Genomic DNA, 25870 nt, shown 5'->3' with positions numbered 1-25870 from the left:
TTATCCTATTTAATAAAGAAAAGTGTGTAGCAAATCCATCAGCAGCAAATTTAACATACAATACACAAAACATAAATTAACGTTGCATAATTTACGTTACACAATTACGATTTACATTTATGATCAAATTTATACCAACATAACATATAAAATTACACAAAACAGTCAGAATTTTATATTCCTAGGATAAAAACACCACCCTCAGATTTTTTTATTTATTTACATGCTGCTGCTGACAAGATCGAGGCCAAATATGTCAATTTTGAAATAACATAACCTAATAACAAATACCTTTGTTTATACATTTTTGCCGATTTTTTTAAATAATCTTTTTTGAAAACAATTTCTGGAGTGGAAGTAGAAACATCAAACACTTGTTAGTTAAAAATGTGATTTTCATTACAACCAATACTTGTGACTTAATCCCATAGAAACCTATTTTTCATACATATTACTAGTGGTTTTTTGGGGGTATCCAATGAATTGCCATCTTCACTTACTCATTATATTTTTAAAATGATAAACTCCTTGCATATAAACCTAGTAAATATAAACATATTTACTATCTATATACATTGGTGGGTCAATCCCCAATGGGGATTGACCATGCCAACTACCATTCAAACGTATAAATTAACCGTCCTCTGCTATTCCTAGTAGCAGTAATGCATTGATTAGTGATCAATGTAATAGTATCTGGGGACTCGGGAGACTAAGACCTCAGAAGCCCCAAAGAAGACATTAGAGAGGATGTCGAAAGCTCGGCGCAGTAGCAATCGACGCGGTTCAATCCTGTAGCCTGTTGAATTTAATATTAATTCAATTAATTAAAATTAATTTTAATAGTATTAGTCTTAGTTTTAGGTTTGTTATATATTAATATATATATATATATATATATATATATATATATATATATATATATATATATATATATATATATATATATATATATATGTTATATGAGAAAATATTAACCTTGAACTAGCTTAAGTTCGCCGACTTCAGATTTCATCATCCCATTCCCATAGAAACCGCTGGGCACGCATTAGAACTTTGTACGAACCGTTGGCCAACATTCATGGGAACAGCAATTCAGCACTTCATACCAAACCTATAAATTACCATTCTCAGATGCTGGAATCACTCTTAGCTGCAACTTCGACCAGTCCAGTTATTGTAGTCATTTTAAATTAATTTAATTTTGTACTATTATTTAATATTTAATTTGTAACAAATAAAGTTCTTTTTTAAAAAGTCAAATACGTGATTAGTGATCTAACAATTGGCGCAAAGTCAGTAGGATCCGGTTAACGTTGCTAGAACACGTGTATACTCACTGGCAGCGGCGGATTCTCATCCCTTAACGGAACAAAGAATCTACGGAAGTCCTCACTCCTGTGACCTACGGAAGGAACACCTAGTGAAGCCCCTGGTAGCCGAGCAGAGAGAACAAGACAACCCTTAAAGAAGAAAGCATCTCCGAACAACCTCACTCCTGTAACCTACGGAAGGAACACCTAGTGAAGCCCCTGGTAGCTGAGCAGAGAGAACAAGGCGTCCCGATGTTCTTCTTTATGTAAGTGGATTTTGAATCATCTCGTTAATAATTTACGAAATTGACTATACTGCAAGTCAATTAATCAAGATACATGAAAAAAAATACAAGTTGATTATCTAATATTTGAAATTATTGATATTTCTTTACATACTATTTTATACTGATATTTTATTGATATATTTTTTTTACTTGCTATATTTTGGTATATTTTCTCTTGATATATTTTTATTTGGTATATTTGATACATTTTTGTTGATATATTATTTGATATTTTTATATTGATACATTCTTGCCCTTTATATACCACCACATTTTTTTTTCTCCCTTACATACTGATACATTTTATATTTCTCCATACTTCTATTTTTCATTTTCGTTTAAAAATATCTCGAAAAATGCCCGAGACACGTTCCCAGACTCAACAAGAAATCGAACCATACAAGCTTTCGGAAATATTTTCTATTATCCCAGAATTTGAAGGCGATCCGATTTCTCTTTCTACATTTTTAGATGCGTGCGACTGTGCTTTTAAAATGGCCACAGGCGATCAGCGCGTTCTATTAACGATTCACGTAAAAAATAAACTCAAAGGTAAAGCTGCACAGCTTATTAATTCTAGAAAACCAATTTCTTATACAGAAATAAAACAATTACTAAATCTACATTTCGGAGACAGTAGAGACCTGACCTCCTTAATACAAGACTTACAAAGACTAAGACAACTATCTAACGAATCTCCTCTAACTTTTTTTAACCGTTTACAAGTTTTGAATGCAAAAATGCACGCCTCGATCCAAGTAGCAAATTTATCCCCAGATCAAAAAACTGCCCAATGTGACTTAATCGATACCATGGCCCTAAACACACTTTTAACCGGTTTAGAACCTCGTCTAGGACAAATTACTAGAGCTAGTAATCCAAAAGATCTCATTGAAGCAAGCAATCGTATTAGACGCGAACTTCAATTGTCATATTTTGAAGAACAAAAATCTAATTCTAGATCAACTATTCTTAAATCCTCTCAACCAATGAGAAGGCCCTCATCTCAGTTTACAAAATGTACAAATTGTGGCCGCATTGGTCATCTAAATAGTGAATGCCGCTCTTCACGTTTCGTACAGCCAAACCAAACTTTTTCTAGGCCACACGGTTACCAAAACCAATATAATAATGGACCTAACAACTATCAAAACAATCAGAACCCTAATAGGAATCAATATTCCTCCAACAATCCAAATTTCAACCAACAGAAACCTTCCTTTTCATCTCAAAATCAAAATCAAAATCGTCCATCTGTTATTCAAAGAAACCCAAACTTCCAAAGAGCACATGTTTTAAACGAATACCCTAATGAAATGACGACTAACTATTATACAGACGAATACTATACAGATAATTATTATAATACCGATAATTATGAAAACTTTGAAACAGATTATTATACAGAAAATAATCCACAAACTGATAACATTTACGAAACCAATAACACACAAAATTATCAGGATTTTCTTTCACTTCAGAATCAAAATCATCCTCCCAATCATACGAACCCCTCAACGGATATTACGAATATCCAAGAACAAATCCAAGCACTCAACTTAGACAACTTTCATCCGGATCTCAATTTTCCCGAACAGACATTCATGTAACCCCATTTGATACAATGAGTTCCAAAAATTTATATTACATTAACGATGCTACCAACACTTTTAAACTTTTAATCGACACAGGTGCTGGAATCACTGTTTTCAAAGAAAACACAGCACGCAATTATCATAATAGATTTCCTGAAAACGTTACTATTCAAGGTATAACCGATCAAAAATTGTTAATAACAGAATCTGTCCTGATTCCCTTCACTGACGATAATCCTCACAAAGTCTTTATTTTCAATTTAGACATTGATTTCGATGGCATAATAGGCCTAGACTTTCTAGATCATTATGAATGCGTAATAGATTTCAAATCCCGACAGTTGCATACAAATTTTAAAACTGTCACCCTTCACAAAGTAGGACACGAGACAAACACACCTCCTAAAGACAAAACACCGACACACCCTACAGAAACAAGACAAAACAAACCTAAAATAAAAATTAAATCAGATTCTAAACAGGAATCAAATTTAAAATATCAAAACCCTATAAATGAAAAATATACTATCGTAAAAAACCGAGATCAAGACAAAAATCTTGAAAGACCAGAGAGAAAACGAATAAAAGAAAAAAACAGAATTACCATTGACAGCGGGACCGAACAAATATGCAGACTAAAATGCAACTTATCAAATACAGATGCCATATTATCAGCTCAAGAAATGGAAAAAGTTAGATTACCTCATGCATTAGTCCATGTAGATGAAAATGGAGAATTCCTAACTTCCGTACTAAATGCTAATGCTATGCCGAAGACAATCGAATTTTCAGACATTTCAATCGAACCTTTCAAAAATTCGGAGACAATCCTATCCTACAACGGAAATGATTTTGAAGAACCCGTAGTAGATAGAACACGAATAATTAAAGAACAACTAAGAACTGATCATCTAAATTGCGAAAAAGAACTAATTCTAGATATATGTACTGAATACGCAGATATATTTTATGTCGAAGGCGACAAACTGACCTTCACAAACGAGATCAAGCACAAAATCGAAACAAACAACGCTAAACCTGTCTTCACTAAATCCTATAGATATCCTCCAATACATAAGGAAGAGGTAAAGACGCAAATTAATAAAATGTTAGAAGAAGGAATAATCCAGAAAAGCGTCTCGCCCTGGTCGAGTCCAGTCTGGGTCGTACCGAAGAAATTAGATGCGTCAGGAAAACAAAAATGGCGAGTTGTTATTGATTATCGAAAACTCAACGAACTCACAGTACAAGACCGTTATCCTCTACCACAAATATCAGAACTATTGGACCAACTAGGAAGATGCCAATACTTCACAACACTAGATTTAGCGTCTGGATTTCACCAGATTGAAATCGAGCCACAAGACATCCAGAAAACGGCCTTTTCCGTCGAAAATGGACATTACGAATTTGTCCGCATGCCATTCGGACTAATGAATGCTCCATCTACTTTCCAAAGAGTAATGGACAACATCCTCTTAGGAATACAAAACGAAAGATGCTTAGTGTATATGGATGACATAATTATCTACTCACCCACTATTCATGATCACATGTCACGACTAACAGAAGTTTTTAAAAGGTTACGAAAAGCAAATTTAAAAATACAGCCAGACAAGTGCGAATTTTTAAGAAAAGAAGTAGCATATTTGGGCCACCTTGTAACAGAAAATGGTGTAAAAACAAATCCAGCTAAAATATCTTGCATCAAAAACTTCCCGGAACCAAAGAACACCAAAGAAATAAAGTCATTCTTAGGCTTAGCCGGTTACTATAGAAGATTTATTCCAAATTTCGCAAAAATTTCTAAACCACTTACGAAACTACTTCAGAAAGACGTACCTTTTATTTTTAATTCTGATTGCAAAGAAGCCTTTAACGAACTAAAAAATATTTTAACTTCGGATCCAATACTTATATATCCCAATTTTGAGGAACCATTTTTAGTAACAACTGACGCTAGTGCATTCGCGATTGGAGCTGTTCTATCGCAAGGCCCTATTGGAAAAGATTTACCCATAGCTTATGCCTCCAGAACTTTATGCGGTGCCGAAATAAAATATTCGACTATAGAGAGAGAACTATTAGCTATCGTATGGGCAGTCAAACATTTTAGACCATATCTTTTTGGCCGAAAATTCACCCTGATTACCGATCATCGACCCCTTACATGGCTTTTCTCGATAAAAGATCCCGGAAGCCGATTAGCGCGTTGGCGCCTAAAACTCGAAGAATACAATTATAAAATAGAACATCGCGCAGGAAAAATAAACAGAAATGCAGATGCCCTCTCAAGGATAAAGATTAACCATTTCAAGGATTGTGCAAACTTTCAATCAAAAATCTCATTACATGCATCGAATGAAGATGACACGGAAACTCAAGAAAACGAAGACGACGATGAAGAAAATATAGAAAAAATGTCCGAAGAACTTGACAAGTTTATCGAACTGTATAGAACTAAGTCAATAATCGATTATTCTAAAATTGAAACATCGAATACGGACTTATTAGACAAATCCAACAAAAATATTGTTACATTTTTTTGGAGAACTCCACGAGAAAATAATGAATGACATATTCGAAGAAAACATGGAATATAGTAACCGAAGAATTAATATTGTACACAGCAAAACTGTAAAAGATCGAAAATATTTTATTATACCATTACCGTTTGATCCCGAACGAGTAATATCACACTTGTTTCTTGTACTTTTTGCAAATAAAGATCAATTCGATGAATCAAAAATATATTGCGTCGAAAATAATCTCGAACTACCTATCCTAGAAATATTTTCTTATATTTTTGCTGACAAAGAATTAAAATTAAGAATCTGTCAAAATATAATTAAAACAGCCAGCGAAGACGAAATCCCTCAAATTTTAGATCATTACCATTGTGGTAAAAACAATTTACATCGAGGAATAAACGAAACTGTCAGAAGAATAAAGCAGAAATACAATTGGAAGAATTTAACAAAAGATGTAGAGAAATTTGTAAAAGCATGTGAAATTTGCCAAAAAGTTAAGATTTGCAGGAAAAACTTAAGTGGACCACTAGTCATAACAGAAACTCCAAAAACACCATTCGAAAGAATAAATATGGACATATTCGAATACCCTACTAGGAACTACGCTTTAACTATTCGTGACGAATTGACAAAATTCACGCAAGCCTATCCTTTGGAAGACAAAAAGGCAGTAACAGTAGTCAAGACACTCCTACTCTTTTTTCAACACTATGGAACACCACTAAGAATTCATTGTGACTGCGGTCGAGAATTCGAGAATGCTATAATCAAAGATCTATGCGAATTATACGACATTAAACTAACATTTTCTAGCGTTAACCATCCACAATCTAATGGATCTATAGAAAGGTTTCATGCTACACTCACAGAAATGATTAGAGCAAATCAAGCCGAGAACCCAAACGATCATCCCTTCACTATACTTCCTTATGCAATAATATGCTATAACAACACAAAGAATAAGACCCACGGTTTCACACCATATGAACTTATATTTGGGCACACTGCAGGTCGACCACCAGAAACTCTATACAATCAAAAAACACTAATGAGTAAATATATTCGAGACCTGAATAATCGCATGGAATATTTTTACAAAGTAGCCAGAGCAAAAACAGAAAGACATAAAGAAAAGGCGAAAGTAAGATTTGACGAGAATATTTCAGAACGAAGACCTGATTTTAAAATTGGTGACAAAGTTTACGTAAAAGAATCCCAAATTAAATCAAAATCGGATAATCTTTTTAATGGACCTTTCGAAATTCAAGAAGTTTTTACAAATTCCGCAATTATCCTTAACCCCAAAACTAACCAAACCTCTAAAGTAAATTTTGACAGACTTAAACCTTATTTTGAATAATTTTCCTTTACAGATTCTATGGACTCCTTCCTATCGTCCAATCCCAAATTCTCCTCACTCCAATTAATAACACAATTGGAATATTTTTTCATGAAAAAGGAACTATACGAATATCTAATGACAAATGGACTTTACTTGTTTACAAAGAATTATTACCTATCAAAACTACAATATCCAATAATGACAGAATTTTGGAAAACCTGTTAGAAAAATTTATTAACGTGGATACACCGAGAAAACTTGCCTTTCAAGCCGAAGTACAGACACATGTTAGTCTGCTAAAACAAATCTCAAACTCCGTTAATTTAAAATATAAAGAAATAACCTCTGACACAGTACCTTATAATAAACGCCTAAAACGCGGTTTAGTAAATGGTATTGGAACAATCTGGAAATCTATTACTGGAAATTTAGACGCCTCTGATGGCGAATACTTTAATAAATGTATAAATAAGATAAATTCCGATGAAACTCAAATTGAAAATCTCCTAAAAAATCAAATATCTGTTACTACTTCAGTTATAAGAACTTTCAACACTACAATTCAAAAATTGCAAATAGACGAAGAAACTTTTAACAAAGACTTAAAAACTATCGAGACTACACTTCTGGACATTAATAATGACATCTCCTTTTACCAAGCACAATTACAAATACTAGATTTATGTGAGTCCTTAATGGAAAGCTACGTATTTTTAGAAAATTATTTAAATGATATACTAAATTCTATCACATTCTCTCGCCTGCAAATTCTACATAGTTCTATTATTTCGCCCATAGACTTAATGGACGCATTAAAAGAAATCTCACAGTCATTACAAAATAACGTATTGCCTCTACCCACTTATATGTCAAATATAGCTCAGTATATTGACATAATAAAACTGCAAGCTTATCAGCTTGATTCAAAAATTGTTTTCGTTCTCGAAATTCCGTTAGTTGATCCCGAAATATTCACCTTGTATCAATTATATTCAATACCAATATTAGATAATCAAACTGGTTTTCATCATATACTTTCAACTGTTCATAAATACATAGCGCGAGATGATGATTCAATTTCATATGTTTTACCCATGGACACCGAAAAATGCAAACAAATCAGTCAAAACCAAAGAATGTGTACAGACATTCTTCCGTATCCCATAGACACAGATGCTATATGTGAAGCCCAGCTTTTGAAACCTTTCAGCAACTTACCAAAAACTTGCCAGATGTCCATGCTTTTGGCACAAGGTTACAATGTACAAGAAATTGACCGAAATTTATGGTTACTAACCATTTCCGATCCATTACCAGTAACAATCAAATGTGCAAGGAAAGACGTCACTACACAAATAATAAAAACAAATTCAATCTTAAGATTAATTCCCGAATGTATTGCATTCATCGGCAGTACCAGAATTCATGCTAGAGACCAAATTGAGAAATATACAAATATCACGTATAGAAGTCACCCAGTTAACGTACCCTACAGATGCTGTGACCATTTTGAGACAAAGAGTCACCTATCAAAATTGAAACCACTAAAACTCAGTAAAATCAACGTAGATGACTTAAATATTGCACAACACAAATTGGACCAATATTCAGAAGAACTGGACCATATTATGAGCCAATCATTCATTGAGGAACATCTACCCTTATTCACTATATCAACCTTATCCCTGATTATTATCCTAGTTATCTTATACCTTTTCTGCAAATACCGAACCAAAATATTCCCAAAAATTGCAATCTCCTTGTCCCAGGATCAGCCTCCAACTCCACTACCACGCAGAAATTCCATTAGACAGAAACTTCAAAGCTTAACCTCCTTCAGAAGAAGACCCAATGTCCAACAGGAAAGCGAAGCAGAAACACCAATTACTCTGTAAAAGTCAAAGCAATGGCATTGACTTTTCACTAATAAGGGCAGCTGTTATATGAGAAAATATTAACCTTGAACTAGCTTAAGTTCGCCGACTTCAGATTTCATCATCCCATTCCCATAGAAACCGCTGAGCACGCATTAGAACTTTGTACGAACCGTTGGCCAACATTCATGGGAACAGCAATTCAGCACTTCATACCAAACCTATAAATTACCATTCTCAGATGCCGGAATCACTCTTAGCTGCAACTTCGACCAGTCCAGTTATTGTAGTCATTTTAAATTAATTTAATGTTGTACTATTATTTAATATTTAATTTGTAACAAATAAAGTTCTTTTTTAAAAAGTCAAATACGTGATTAGTGATCTAACATATATATATATATATATATATATATATATATATATATATATATATATATATATATATATATATATATATATATATATATATGTACTAAAAGTCTTACATGGTTTGGTTTGATGTACCCTATGTCAGAGGCCTTTAGAAGATTAATAAAGCAAATTTACCATATGGTGTGTCTATTAACATCCATAGTGCCATGTTATATCTCGTATGTCACTATACGTTCATTAATAATGAAGATGCTGTGTAGTGCCCTTTATGGTAGTCGTCTTGTTCATAATTTATATTTTAATATATTTTAATATATTTGTTATATATTTTGATTTCATTTGCTACGTCGGATGTTAGGATTCGAGCTGTTGTTTATTTTATGCTCAGCTAGAGGCCTTCTTTATCAATAAATCAAAATTTCTCTTCTAGTTTATCGATTTTTATTCATAGTTCTCTATGATATCTCATATGTCACTATACGTTCATTAATTATGAAGATACTGTGTTACTTAAGATACTTAATATATTGCCTTGGCTTTTATTTAACGCATCACACACGTCATCGGACGCATTTAATCGGACCAATACAACGGAGATATGATGTAATGCTCTTTTGGAAATACCGCGATTTGTATTTTTCTGTCTCAACATATTCGCTACCCACTCTCCTTTCCAATGATGTATCATACGTCGCGATCCGACAAAGGTCGATCCAAACACATTAGTCACGTCACAGTTCCGGGGCCGAACCGGCTCCGTCCCGCCACAGAACTATTCGTTTCGTCTGTTCGTACACACCCGGAATGAATCAGTCTTCGGCAACCAATCTGTTACTAAGATGGCAAGTTTCTCAATATTTGGACGAAAAAGCGAAATAAAACTAAACTGAACTGAAAAATTTGCCTTTGCAAAGTAGAAATGCAACAGGAAATGCAGGCATATTTAAAAATTATTTTAATTTTTCAGGGGGTCTTTGCCGTGGCAACTTGAAAAAATTTAAAAACTATGTATTATTTTATTTGTTACCGTGAAATAAAAATAATAAAGAGCAATTCTGCTCCAATTTTTTTCCAAATACTATTTTTTAACCTAATGTCCATGTATTTAGCATGCGACAAATCATATAAAACAATATATTTTCTCACACATTGTATAAATTGTTCGTTGTTAATTTTATTTTGTTCACTTGTACCGCCCGTATTGTTTCCGGCAAAACCAAAAAATATCGTCGCAGAGATTATAAAATCGGTCGGAAGTTAGACGGGTCGAAACCTGTCTACTTGGAAACTATTCGACAACCAATGAATGTGAACGCCGGCTGCATATTTCTATTAAAGAATATTTTTTATGACGGATTGTTCCGTTCGGTGCCGGAACTGTAACGTGGCGGGACTAATGTGTTTGAACCTTAACTATTCTAAACCCACGACAAAACGGTTAAAAGATATTTTGCTTAATAAAAATCTTAATACAATTATAGTACCTACACTATGTTTTTAGCAATTTTGCGAAAAAATTAATTACTGATGAAGTACCTAATAAAATTTCCGATTAAAAATATTTGAATCGTCAATTTGTAAAATGTGTTGGCAATAAATCAACCATTTTGACTCATAGGTTAAAATATCAGTTAGTAGTTCAGATTTGTTTTCTAGGTGGCGCTAGAAGTTTAAATCTAAACTACCATAAAGCTTTAAATTATTTGGCTTATTAAATCTTTCTCTAAAATTACAGTATCCAATATTATTAATTATAATAATATATAATTAATATTACTAGTATTATTAATTAAACTCATCGTTTCAAGAACCAAATATGATTGAAATGTCAGTTGGTAGTTCAGATTTCTTTCCAAAATGGCGCTAGGATTTATTTGAACTGATCTATTTATTTTGTTTAATTTTTATTAAATAATTTTATTTAATTTTACTTAATTTTATTTAATTTTTGTTTAATAAACAGTGTGACTTGTCGTCCTAGCCTTTTACATAGATAGATGAAGTTTAGCGCTGGTCTACAGTACTGCCTACGGTACCCCTTTTTTTTCCTAATATTTTACTTTATAAAGAATTATGTTATGTTTGTTTTTGAACGGTTAAAGTGCGATACGTGAAATAAATAAATATGAAAAAATTTGTTAAAACTTTGACCCATATAAATTGCACACTGATGAATAAAACTTTTTGAAACACATTTATAAATCTCGATATCTTGAGAAAGGAAAGTTTTGGACGGAAAATATTTCAAATATCTTCGCATTTAATTCGATGGAGCGTAAACTAAAACTGTGGTATTTCTATTTGTTGTAGGAGAAACATTTTGTCACACTTTGCATATAATGGATTCTAAGGGAACGAGCGTCTTGGTAAATAAAAAGTGTACAACGGAGAAAGAATGTCAGAGAAATAAAGTAGGATGTGTGGAAATCGACGCTCAAATGGTAAGTTTTAGTCTTGGAAATAACGATCCATGTTGTATACCACTCATTTTGAAAACAATTTTTGTACTTGAAAGATGAACAATATAATTTTTTGTTTGGTTCTTTATTTATTTTTAACACAAGTATTCATATTTAATATAGGTATTTAAAAGTTGTGTAAATCTTCGAGAAGTACTTAACAATGTAAGGCAAATTTATGCATTTCTTGAATTATTTTAAAAACGAATTATGAAATTTGTTTTGATTGTGTAATATAACCAATCACTTTACCTTAAAATTATACATCACAGAATATACAAGCTATGCGAAGAGAGAATACAAGACACACATTCTTGAAAGGCGTAGGTATGAGAGATACACTGTTTAGTCTACAGGTATTATTCCAAAGATGCAGAGGTATGAAATGCGATATCTACACTTGCTTTGTAGACTACCAAAAAGCGTTTGACACAGTTCAATACCAAAAAATGATGGATGTTCTAACAAAAGCCAAATAGATCATAAAGACCGGCGTTTAATACAAAATTTATACTGAAATTAATCACGACGAAACGATTTAGATACAGCGAGCAAAACTGCCACCAGGAGGTCAGCGGCGTATCTTTGGAGTATTTTTAAGGATTGATTAATTCGTATTTAAAATGAAACATTTTTGTACATTAAATGTTTTATTTAATTTATTTTATACAAATATTTTGGAATCAAAATTAACAAAATTTATTTATTTATTTACTTATTTATTTATACTGCACATTTACAGCAATGATGCCAATTATAAACACACAGTTAGTCAATACAAATAAATAAGAATATACAATTTATAGAATACAACAAAATAAATACACTTTATAAATAAGGGTATCACAGTTTATGTAACATAGTACATTTTTTCATATTATATAGGTCAAGGTCTTCACTCAGGATAAAATCGTTTATGGCCATTAAGCAGTGTGCCATAGGGAGGTTGGCTTATTCTGGAGTTATTTTAAATAAAGTGTGTTTGCATCTAAGTCTAAATAAAACTGCGTTTTCAGAACTTAATAGATTTCTTGTTTTCAATTCTCTACTGATCTGTTTCAGGGACACAACTCGTTTTTTAACCGTCTAAGTTTTTGATTTAATTGTCTGATTTTCTTTTTACTCTTCATTTGTACCGCAAATAGTCTTCTTCTTATTTTTTTCTTGCGTGAAGTTTCATCGCCTGCCTGGGTTGAAGTTGATGGGGTCTCCACCAACGAGGTTGAAATTTCAGATTATCTACTTTCTAAATGGGATCTCTTAGAGCGCTGAAACAATGAAATAAGTTATTAAATTCAGAAAATAGTTTCTGGAGCTGTATCAGTCATAATAACCAAGATTGAAAGAGGTGAATGGGATATCTATAGTTCATATATCCTAACCACGACCCAATAAGCTCTCAAAATTAAAACTTTAAAAAAGATGTATTGAATTAAAAAAAATTACGTGATAATGACCTGTGCTCTTCAGGTTATTAAAACAAACACTTCTAGCGTGTAATGGAAGTATAAAAGAGATTCTGAACTTTATTGTGGATAATTTGATAATATAAAAGACATTTTATGTTTATCTAATACTTAACTCAATATTTTCAATTATTAGAAACAAATTTGTGTACCAAAAATGGTAAAAAAAACTTTAGTGTGTTAATTGCTATAAAAGGTTACCTTTCTTCGTTTTTTAATCCCTTTAAGTATTGTAGGAACCGCACTACCTAATAAATAGGTTTTGTCACCACTTGTGTGGAACCATTCTTTTTCGAAATGTTTCGAACAGAGTCTACTGGTTTTTGTGGGCATCCAATTAACAGCATTTATTTGTTGAACCCATTCATTTGTTCTCTCGGTAATATTAAGAGGAAATCTGTAAAAACATATTATCAGTTTAAACTACTAATTTAGATACTAATAAACAAAACTAATTACTTAATAATACGCTTTTATACCAACATATTGTAATGCCACGAGTTACTGAAAATGCCTCATGGTAATACTAACATAGTAATAATAAAATAATTGTTTATGTAGTAATATTACTATATAAACAATGGTAATGCGTAAAAAAAGAATACTCAGAAATTTAATTTATTTTTTATGGAATTTTAACCTTCAACGCACACCGCCACTGGCAAATCATCATGGTGTGTGAGTTAAATGTCGGAAATTATTAATTATAATACAATTACTGAAATAACTATGCATATTTAGCATTCTTGTTTATTAATTTAAATCTCACCTTTCCTTAAAATACTAATTTAAATTGGTTTTGAGGTTTAAAATTTAAATAAAAAGTAAAATCAATTAATACCTAATTGCTCTATTATAAATACTTACCTGATATACCAGAAACGATGTTCCTGGTGTTTTCTACTCCCTGCGATTTTTACAAAGAATATACGCACAATTCACCATTTTGTTAAGTCAAAAACAAAACTGGTGTCACATCTATTGATTGCCTTCAAAAATATGGCGGACAACATCGAAAAGTGGCTTCAGTTTTTGATGATTGGTTGAACGAGCGTTACCCGTCCTCTCTCTTTCCTTGTCTAAGATATAACCAACCAGACTGTACTATGAAGAATGGGAAAAGAAAGAGAGGTGATGTATACTATTAAAAGGAGAAAGTTAGAATATCTAGGACATATAATGTGAAACGGCACTAAATACAGATTACTGAAAATAATCCTTTTATGTAAAGTATTCGGAAAGCGAGAAATTGGGAGAAGAAAAATATCATGGTTAAAAAACCTGAGGAAATGGTTCTTCACAAGAACAACTAATCTATTTACATAATCAGTAATAAAATAGTTAAAGCCAGAGTGATTGCCAATATTCGAAATGGCACCAAAAGAAGAAGAATATAACCAATATCTTTATGTTATTTTTGTTGTCACTTTTCTGATAATAGGGAGAAGTTTGTTTTTTACGTAGATCAACTCTTCGTTTAAATATTTGTCATCAAACACCCTACATCTGGTAAATATAACTTTTTTAATTATATTTCATTCATTATCTATTCTAAAATAATCGATAACCATGCTTAGGATTGTAGCAATATTTATGTCATTTTTCGCTTATTTTTTGCAACTTTTCGCTTATTTTATTATTAATATAATGTATTAAAAGTGAAAATTACCTATTTGCCTAAAAAGAATGTATCAAAATAATAATTATCTAAGAAGATATAAATAAACAGATAATTTAACAAGAAAAAATCGGTTGCCTGTAAAGTCGGTTTTACGGGCGAATATTTTACGTGACAACGTCTTTTTCTCGGTAGAATATTTATTGATATGAATATTATTAAATTGCACAATAGGAACAAGGAATTGAATGAAAATAAGAATTGCACAAATTTTAACTATAGAAATATATTTTGTTTACTAAAACATTGTACATGTAAACTTAAATTTAACTAATTTCTATTTGAGTGATTTTGTTGAGGATAGGACGATGATAGAAGAAATATGAAATGAAAGGAAGTGTTTCTGCTGTAATGTGTCTTGAACGCCAAGAACGCTCTAGAAAGACAGAGACACAAGCACGGAAGCACGCACCGATTCAACGCGCCTAATTCTCTAGTGCTGCGCGCGCAGCGGACCGATCATGTTTGAGTGGGAGAGAGACGCAAGGCATTCGCCGGTCCGGCGGGCCTCTCTCTCGTTCGGTGACTCACTGTAACAGACGTGAGCGGGCGTTACACTTTTTCATGAATGACTCCAAGCCACAACCTAATTTAAGGCGTTGTCACGTCAAAAACAATCAAAAACTGTAACTATAACTTTAAAATCTTAACAGGTTAAGTGCCACCCTAATTCAATTGGGCTGGTGCTAAAACAAAATCATGTGATCAACTCACGAATGGCAGAGCTATATTTTCTTTATTTAGTATCATAGAATTTGCAAAATTTTAGTTGTAAATTTCAGGGTAGTATTTAGCAAATGTGTACCTCTCGATTTTCTGATTGTTTATAATCGCCATTTTTAATTTTTAATCGCCATTCTTCTGGTATTTTATTGTCTTATAATCTTGTTGATTAATTTTGTAAGGGCCCCTCCACCATATTTCAAAAATTTTATTTGGTCTCCCAACTCTACTTGCAGATTTTGTAGTTTTTAAAGTGTTTATGTGATCTTCGTTTATGGTAATTTCTAGTGTTTGTGATTTCAACTACATTTGTTAATAGTCTGTATATAATTTCTTTAGATACTTAATCCATGTATCCGTTTTTCTTCTATTGTCTTTAAACATCTCATTGATTTATTGTGTCCATCACTTTAATTTTTCGTTAGTATTCAATGCTAGTTTTCTATTTGTATCTTTAAGTATTATCGGTTTTCTTTTTCTTCTATTTTTACGCATTGTTTTTAAACACTGTTCTTTTGCTTTTGCTAACAACGAGGTCCGTACTGCGTTAATTAAAATGAAAAACAGGGGATCTCCAGGACCTGGCAATATAGCTGTAGAGTTACTTAAAGCAGGAGGTCCACTGCTAATAGAACGAATAACTTTTCTAATGATTCAATGCTGCCAATCAATCTTTAAAAAGGGTAATCGAAAAGATCCTAACTGTTACAGAGGATTAAGTGTCCTACCTACTTTCGGGAGATTGTTTGGAAAGATAATAAAAATACAAGATCATGTAGGACATCTAATTAGCGAAGAACAAAGTGGATTTACGCCTGATAGATCTTGCACTAATAACTTGTTTATACTCCAACAATTAATAGAAAATAGCGGTTGGTACCGAAGTACATCTGGCCTTTATCGACCTAGAAAAGTTATATGACCTAAAAGGCGACTATCAGAGCCAATAAAAGTAGCTAAAGGACTAATACAAGGATGCAGTATTTCACCCTTACTGTTTAATTTATATATTGAGGCAGCCCTCCAAAATTGGAAAAACCACTGCCAGGGAATGGGAATTCCCATAGAAAATGATGTACTGTTCTCCCTGAACTTTGCGGATGACCAAGTCGTCCTAGCTCAAGATTCTTATGATCTAGAAGTTATGTTAAATCTCTACGTATACTATAAGTATAAGTCTATACAGGGAATATGTAAAATGGGGGTTACAAGTCAGCATGGATAAAACAGAATATTTAGTTATCAATTCAGATGCAAGTTTTGAAGTGTCGATAGATGAGGACGTGGAAATCAAACAAATGGAAAAATTTTAATATTTAGGTGCACTCATTGATAAGAACGGCTTGGGAGAAACCGAAATTAAATACGAAATTATTCAGGGACGTAAAATTATAGGATACCTTAACTCCTTATGGTGGGATTGCAACATTTCCAAAAGGAAAAAAAGAATAGGGCAAACCATGGTTGAATCAGTTGTTTGTCATGGCTCTTAAGTATGGATAATTAATGCAGACCTGAAGAGAAGATTGTTGGCATTTGAAATGGATTATTTAGGAAGTGCTAGAACATCAAGGCTGGAAAGGAAGACCAACGAATCTATAAAAAAAACATGAATGCTACAGAAACGGACATTGACAGAATAGAAACAGGATTTTAAAATGGTTTGAACACCTATTGAGAATGCCTAACAAACGTTGGCCCCAAAAACTTTACAGATTGAAGCCCCCTGGAAGAAGAAAAAGAGGTAGACCTCGACGCTCATGTAATGAAGGAATTAGAAGAGCGATGGAATTGAGAGGTTTGGCGGAGGAGTGCCTTGGACCGTGAGGATTGGCGCAGGAAAACGGGTATACGGCCAAAATGTATTGTATTTACAAGTTGGATCCTGTATATATATATATATATATATATATATATATATATATATATATATATATATATATATATATTATCCTAGTGTGCCTTTTATCATTTTTTGTACACTTCGTTCTTTTTCTTTGTTACTTTCCTGCACTCTTTATCTAACCATCACCACTTCCTTAGTTTTTCTTAGTTTTTCGATTACTTGTTTCACAGAAGCTTGAAATATGTTTTATGGTTCTCATTTTATCTTAATCGTGATGTGAAACCTTATTTCCTGTAGAAGTGTAAGATCAAAATAACTGATGTACCAGAAACAATATGACAGCAAAAATGGGATTGCGCTGGACACATTTCAAGAACAAAAGATAAAAGATGGAATAAAAAAATCATAAAACAGAGGTCGTGAAATGAAAACGAAGAAGAATAAGAAGAGGATCTAAAACAAGATAACACGATGATGTAAAAAAACAGCTGAGAACGGCAAACAGGATGCAGGAATGAATACAGTTAACGGAGGCCTATGTTTAACTTTGAATGCCAAAATTCTGGAAGCCAATATACAGACAAATAAAAAGAGAAGACCGGCAAAGCTTCTCAAAACAGATGCAACACTACTTTAAAATAGCTTTTACTTTTAAAACTTTTTTAGATATAGGAATGTGTCTAATACAATATTACATAAACCATAGTAAGAGAGTCTTTCCATCTTCAATAGATAATGCATGTTAACTCCTTCTTCTCGAAGTTCTTTATAGTGTGCACAACAATTTTATTCGAGCGCCCCATTCTCATCTTGACACTGTATCTTCTTCTTTTTTCTATTATACCCTCAATCATACTATCCCAGCTATCTATCCATTCTCTTTTACACCTTATCTTAATACTATCATTATCATTTCTTTCAAAAGAAATTTTGACAACTTATCACTTGAATATCCTAGAATTTTTTCAATATATTTTTTATGTAAATTTATTGTATATAGGCTGACTCTAGCAATACCTGTCTCCAGGTATCACAAATCTAACATAAAGTTAGAACAATACTTTGGACAAAAAAACATTTTTTTATATAAAATCGTCTGATTTCAAGTATTTTGATTGTGTTTCAAGTTTCATTACCAATAACCATTCCATGTTTCAAATCTACGATATCATCGTCTTCACTCTCTATCAAATCTGGTTCTTCAACTCTCTCTCTCTCTCTGATTGTCCCGACTGGATATTAGGGTTTTTCTGTTTGATGTTCTCTGAATGATCAATCACTTCTACTTGATCACTATTATTACTTGGAGAATTAAACAAAAAATTTAAATAAATGTTCCAGTCCATCTTCAAACGATTCATATTATTATCCTTCTCAAACTTTAATCCATCCCTCCAGTCCCAACTGTACTTAACTGACTGCACCAATAACTAATCAAAGAGCAGTTTCATTTTTAGCGCATTGTTCTTTTCTTTTATTTTCTTCATAATTGTTCTCAGTCTCTATCTTTTCTCCCTGACTTCTTTGGTATAGTCCCTGTCAATGTAAATTTCAGTACCTCTTAATTTCTTGGTCTGTCCCAGAATCTTAGAAATATCGGTATCCCACGATACATGACCTGTTATAGGTCCATTTGGATTTGAAAGTCCAAGTGGGTGTGCTCGATTAATCAAAACTTGATCTTCAATACCTAAAAAGTTTTTAACAAACATCTGAAGACACTGGAGTGCGAGACTCTTCACCTGAATGACAGCACAATCGGTATCAATAGAGTGTTATGACTCATTTCAGCATCCCTGCTTCATCAGACACTCAGGCGAATTCAAACTCGGAAAGTCCAACAAATGTCTCCTAAAAACGATGTAATAGTATCTTTTTCCGTCCTCTGGGCTATATGAAATATATATACATATATATATATATATGTTTGTTTTGAGGTTTCCGCGGGAGCTATATGTGCTGTCACTATTTTTCCGGGTTTGACTCCGCGTTGTAAAATGCTGGTTTTCTTGAAAACCATTGTTTTGGCGACGTTTCGGCAAGGTCTCACTTGCCATTCTCAAGCCTGGTGGAACTACTTCTCGTCGTTACTCGATTAGTACTGGTCAAATTTACAATTTTTCGAATCTCGAATTAAATGAGGCCACAACGAGTGTTCTGTCAAAAGGATTTAATTTCGCCGTAGCACCCGCACGAATCCCTGTTGAAAACATTCACAGCGAAGTAGAAAGTTCCATTACCAATATACCTCCGGAAACAGCTGAGACCATACGCCAAGACGTATCGCAGATATTACGGACAGCCAAACCACCGAAAAGAAATTTAACACGTGAGGAAAAACAGGCGTTGCGAGATTTGCAGAAAAACAAAGAAATAATCGTCCTTCCAGCGGACAAAGGTAACGCCACGGTAGTAATGAATATAGATGACTACGACAAAAAATTAACAGATCTTCTAAACGACACAGCATACGAAAAAATTGCCACAGATCCAACAACGTATCTAGAAAAAACAACGAAGGCCAAGATCAAAGTTTCAAACATAAAAAAGGAGGATCAGCCCAAGCTGATTCCACGCGAAAAAATCATCTAGATGCCCTAAGCTCTACGGTTTACCAAAAGTTCATAAAGTTGGGATGCCACTACGACCAATAGTTAGTTCAATCCGATCACCCACACAGACCAGTACTAATCGAGTAACGACGAGAAGTAGTTCCACCAGGCTTGAGAATGGCAAGTGAGACCTTGCCGAAACGTCGCCAAAACAATGGTTTTCAAGTAAACCAGCATTTTACAACGCGGAGTCAAACCCGGAAAAATAGTGACAGCATATATATATATATATATATATATATATATATATATATATATATATATATATATATATATATATATATATATATATATATATATATTAGAGATGGATTAGGTGTGAATGGGAATGGAGAGATAGCTGGCATAGTATGATTGAGAGTGTAATAGATGAAAAGAAGGAAATACAGTGTCAATATGAGAATGGGGCGCTCGAAGAAAATTGTTGTGCATACTATAAAGAACTGCGAGAAGAAGGAGTAAATATGTATTATCTATTAAAAATGGAAAATTTTGAGGACATTCGATAACTGTTTAAATTAAGATGTTTAGATTAAGATTTGATACATGTTTTGCGGTGTTGACACAGATTAGGTTAAAGTGTTTAGGTAAAAGTGAACTTAGTAGAGTGAAAGTAGTTACTATGATGAGACAGGAATGGGCTGAGTTAGCAGATTATTGTAGTAATAGGAAGTAGAAAAAGAAGTAAATATGCAATATCTATTGGAAATGTAAAATTCTGGGGACATTCGAGATAACTGTTTAAAAAAATCGTAGACTAATTTTCGAAACCAAATTCAAGAATTCCGCTTTAATCTGTGCCTTCTAAGAATTGCTAGGCAAAATCAGACGTTGATAAAGATGTTAAGAGAGACATGGGGAATCTAAATATTGCATTCCACAACATATCTCCTCAACTAAGCAAAATTCTTAGCGAATTGGTTTCTAGTACTCGTACAGAGTATATCGAAATAAAAAGGAAAAGACTTTTTATTTCACGTACAGGGCGTTTGCGCATCCGCTTATACGTATTTCGGCCCAATAGGCCTCATCAGAACGGCTTTCGCAAACGCTCTGAACGTGAAATAAATATTTTCTGTCTTAAGAAGCAACTCTAACATGAATTGTATAGACGCAATGTAGCGACATCTGATAATAAAATCGTAGACTAATTTTCGAAACCAAATTCAAGAATTCCGCTTTAATCAGACAGAAAAGATTTATTTCACCTTCAGAGCATTTGCAAAAGCCGTTCTGATGAGGGCTATTGGGCCTAAATACGTATAAGCGGATGCGCAAGCGCCCTGTATGTGAAATCAAATCTTAACTGTCTTTTCCTCTTTATTTCGATATACTCTGTACGAGTACTAGAAACCAATTTGCTAAGAATTTTGCTTAGTTGAGGAGATATGTTGTGAAATGCAATTTTTAGATTCCCTCCCCATGTCTCTCTTAACATCTTTATCAACGTCTGTTTTGCCTTGCAATTCTTAGAAGGCACAGATTAAAGCGGAATTCTTGAATTTGCTTCGAAAATTAGTCTACGATTTTATTATCAAATGTCGCTACATTGCGTCTATACGAAGCCATGTTAGAGTTGCTTCCTAAGACAGAAAAGATTTATTTCACGTTCAGAGCGTTTGCGAAAGTCGTTCTGATGAGGCCTATTGGGCCGAAATACGTATAAGCGGATGCGCAAGCGCCCTGTACGTAAAATCAAATCTTAACTGTCTTTTCCTTTTTATAACTATTTAAATTAAGATGTTTAGATTAAGATTTGATATATTTTTTGAGAAAATGTTCGGTGTTGAGACAGATTAACAGATAGACAGGTTAAAGTGTAGGTAGAAATGAACTTAGTAGAGTGGAAGTAGTTACTATGATGAGGCAGGGATGGGCTGAGTTAGCTGAGTATCGGTATGAGTTAGTGAGCATATTTAATTACTAAATCGATTAGCATCGTGTTCTTTCAATAGAATGAAAACATTAAAATTAGCATTAATAATTTGTAAATATTTATATAATAATTAGCATAAATAAATTGGTTATCCACATTATTTCCCAACATAGTGACAAAACACAGAACCTCAAAAAATGTAATTTACAGGATGTTGTATTCTCCCTTGGTCACGTATTAAGCTCTATTTCACCTGACTTATTCGAAACATCATGGTAAAAGAACTGCAATACGAACAGTTGTATGCTAGCGTCGATAGTGTCCGCATAGTTTAAGTGCTCATTAATTTTCAATTTTAAAACAGTTAAACAAGTTAAGTTTTTCAGATAAAAAAATAAATAAAGGTAGGATTATTCTTTATATTTTAAAATGGATGATTCTTCGGGTACCGAAAAAACACCCACTGATAACGACATTGGTTTCCTCCCATGGGGACTATAGGTAAAAATTCGACAAAAAGCAACGTCCATTCACCAAAAAACTCAAACCATCTAAATTGGTGGAGGCACATTTTTCAAACCGAAAAACAGCAAATATGCAAGCAAAAGGCAAATATCTGCAAAGAAAAAAACAGATCTGCATTTTAACAAAGGGGTGTTCCAAACCATTTTATAAATCATTTATAAGTATATTTTTTTGAAAACAAATGACCAAAATAAATATATTTGTTAAAAAATATTTTTTTTTGTTTATTTAGCGTTAAATATAATATACGAGTCAGAGGAGAATATACGAATCAATAGAAAAAATCGATAAAAAGAAATACCAACGCAATCAATGAAAAAAAGGTACACAGAACCTAAATAAAATATATTTCAATCTGATTTAAATAATAATAAATATAACACCATAAAAATATATATATATATATATATATATATATATATATATATATATATATATATATATATATATTGTTATGATGTGTTTTTTGTTTGAATGATGAGCAATGAGTATTTTTAATAATATAATATATAGGGTTTTTATCGCGGTTCTCAAAGAATTAGCTTGTAAGTACTTTTTTAAATTATCTTTATTATAACTATTATGAAACACACATATATATCTAACCTAGTCAATGTAAATTTAAAATAAACTATCTTTAAACTGATATTCTTATAAAACTAATTAAATTCTATAGACAATCTAAAATTTAAACAAACTATCTTCAAAATTGAAATTGTTATGACACTAACTAAATTATATTAACAAAATTTTGTACCTTTCTTTCACTGAATGCTTAAATGAACTATTTTCCACTAAGTATATAGATTCTAATCACCACTGAATGTCTTCGTACTTCAGTTATCCTTGTTTTTTGTGAAATTACTTTTTTCAATTATCAGCTTCTACCAATTTAAGATATATTTTTCTTCACCAGCATCTATACACCACCAACCAAACCAGCAAACAGCATTTATATTTATTCTTCTTTTCAATATACCAATATCCAATTATTATAAGTTGATTTATACTAATCTCCAACCATAATATAATTTAATTTCTTCCAATATACCTTTTTTTATCTTCAATAATTATTTGTGTATAATTATAAATGTGCATTAAATTATATGCATAATTTTTAATCTTCATTTAACTCACTATATTAAACAATTCGACTATTTGTACCTGATTCACTGACTCCAACTAACTTTCATATTTCTTACTAAACTTTTCTGACTGACTTCTTGAAAATTCTGAACAATTTACTTCAATATTCACTAACTAATTGTATCTTTCTACTAACTTTCATAATAAACTGGCCTGACTTCTGACTAAAAACTTAAAAACTTCCAAAAACTGCCCTCTTGAATCCAAATCACGGGTATTTATATCTTTTGGACATTCTAGAACCATCTCGTAAGAGATCATGTTCCAATTTGTTCTATTATATTCTATATATATGTTCTCGAAATAATATCTGTTCGATCCATCGCCATAATCATTATATCGAGAATATTCGACTGTAAACAATGGTCATCTCCGCTGATCCAGAGAATTCCATTCTTTTCTATTAATAATTTTGTTTACATTTAGGCTTTTCAGATCAGAATAAACATTCAAATTAGTAACTAACACTCTAATTTAATAAAATACACAATTCAAACAATATATTATTATAATAACCCCACTTATATTCGTATTATGATTCTTAATTTGACACTTGGAGTATGTATAGTTGGTTGCCTAGGCACATGGCTCACTTAAATCTATTTACAAAATTAAAATACAACTTTTTACAATTATTATATGCTAATTTATTAAAAATGCCCTCACATAAATATATTTTTATTAAATTCTCTAGTATATAACTTATTTAAAACAACCAAATATCTAATATTATGTAGTATATAACTTATAAATTATTTTCTATAAACCCCAATCGTCACAATATATATATATATATATATATATATATATATATATATATATATATATATATATATATATATATATATATATATATATATATATATATATATATATATATATATATATATATATATATATATATATATATATATATATATATATATATATATATATATATATATATATATATATATGAGTAATATAGCGAAATAAATGAGTAAATTAAATCAATTAATATATATATATATATATATATATATATATATATATATATATATATATTAATTGATTTAATTTACTCATTTATTTCGCCGATACCATTAACATTTCTACATAGCAAAATATTAGAGTGTAAGCTTATAGATCAATGCAATTAATCCCCATTATATAAATAGATAAATATTTTATACCTATAAATTATAATTTTGTAATTACACAATGCAATAATAATTATCAGTTAGTTGAGATTAACTATACTTTTTAATTGATACTTATGTCAAATAAATTTATTTATGTTATTATCTACTTTTTTAAATAATTTATCGACAAATACACAAACAATAAATATTTTGAGAGAGAACATTGATTATCACGTCAAAATAACTACTCTTTTTGTAATAATTTATTGATCAGCAATAAGATATGTATTATGTATTATATAAATTAGTTTATTAAACACAATACTAAAATTAACAACCAAAGTTATAAAAAATGAATTAAATGAAATTATAACACTAGCAGAAGAAGAACAAGGTTTTAGGTCGAAAAGATCATGCATCGACGCTATATTTATAATGAGAAAAGTGTAAGAGAAATTATTAGAATACAATATACCAGAATATCCATGTTTTGTGGACCTTAAGAAGGCATTTGATCACGTCAAATTAATGGAGGTTGTCCACTTATTTTACGTCAGAGATATATAGCTAGGAATAATCAAAACGATCGAAATATCTACCAAAACAACCCAATAAAGGTAAAAGTAGAAAAAGAACTGTTTCTTCTTTCAGTACCCTGTCCTATTATCGAACGTTGGCGATCACATTGGCAATAATAACTTTGTTTACGGTGGCTCTAAATAAATTAGCGGTGGTCTCTTGATACCATTCTTGGAGATTTGAATGTTCTTCGTCAGCCTGGGCCTCTCGTTCTGGCGATCTTACCCTATATTATAAGGTGTAGAAGGTTATACCTCTCTGGATGTCTCATTACATGACCGAAATATTCTAACTTTCGAATTTTTATAATTTTTGTTATTTCTGTACTCTTTTTCATTCGATATAGAATATGTAGCAGTAACTGTAGCAGTAGCATGTAACTGTCAGCACCAGCATCTGACTTTAAGGTTTAACGTAATATCTCTATTAATTAGAATTTTTGTTAATTTATATAAGGCGGCTCTGGCTTTTTCAATGCGTATTCTTATTTCTTTATTTATATCCCAGTTATCGTTAACGTTT

The 25870-nt window shown here is 31.9% G+C and overlaps 1 protein-coding gene across 2 annotated transcripts in view; it reads left to right on the top strand.

The window, feature by feature from the left end:
* The window catches only part of LOC140432284 (uncharacterized), a 942959-nt gene that overhangs the window by 866498 nt on the left and 50591 nt on the right, over positions 1 to 25870 (top strand). For both annotated transcript variants that reach the window (XM_072520100.1, XM_072520101.1), the window contains one exon: positions 11628 to 11758. In XM_072520100.1, the coding sequence (XP_072376201.1) occupies positions 11628 to 11758 (131 nt within the window). The remainder of the gene's footprint in view (positions 1 to 11627; positions 11759 to 25870) is intronic.

The sequence above is a fragment of the Diabrotica undecimpunctata genome, chromosome 1 (assembly GCF_040954645.1).
Source record: "Diabrotica undecimpunctata isolate CICGRU chromosome 1, icDiaUnde3, whole genome shotgun sequence".
In the NCBI taxonomy this organism is placed as follows: Eukaryota; Metazoa; Arthropoda; class Insecta; order Coleoptera; family Chrysomelidae; genus Diabrotica; species Diabrotica undecimpunctata.
Note: the sequence above shows the minus strand (reverse complement) of the source record. Positions and strands in the feature narration are given on the sequence as shown.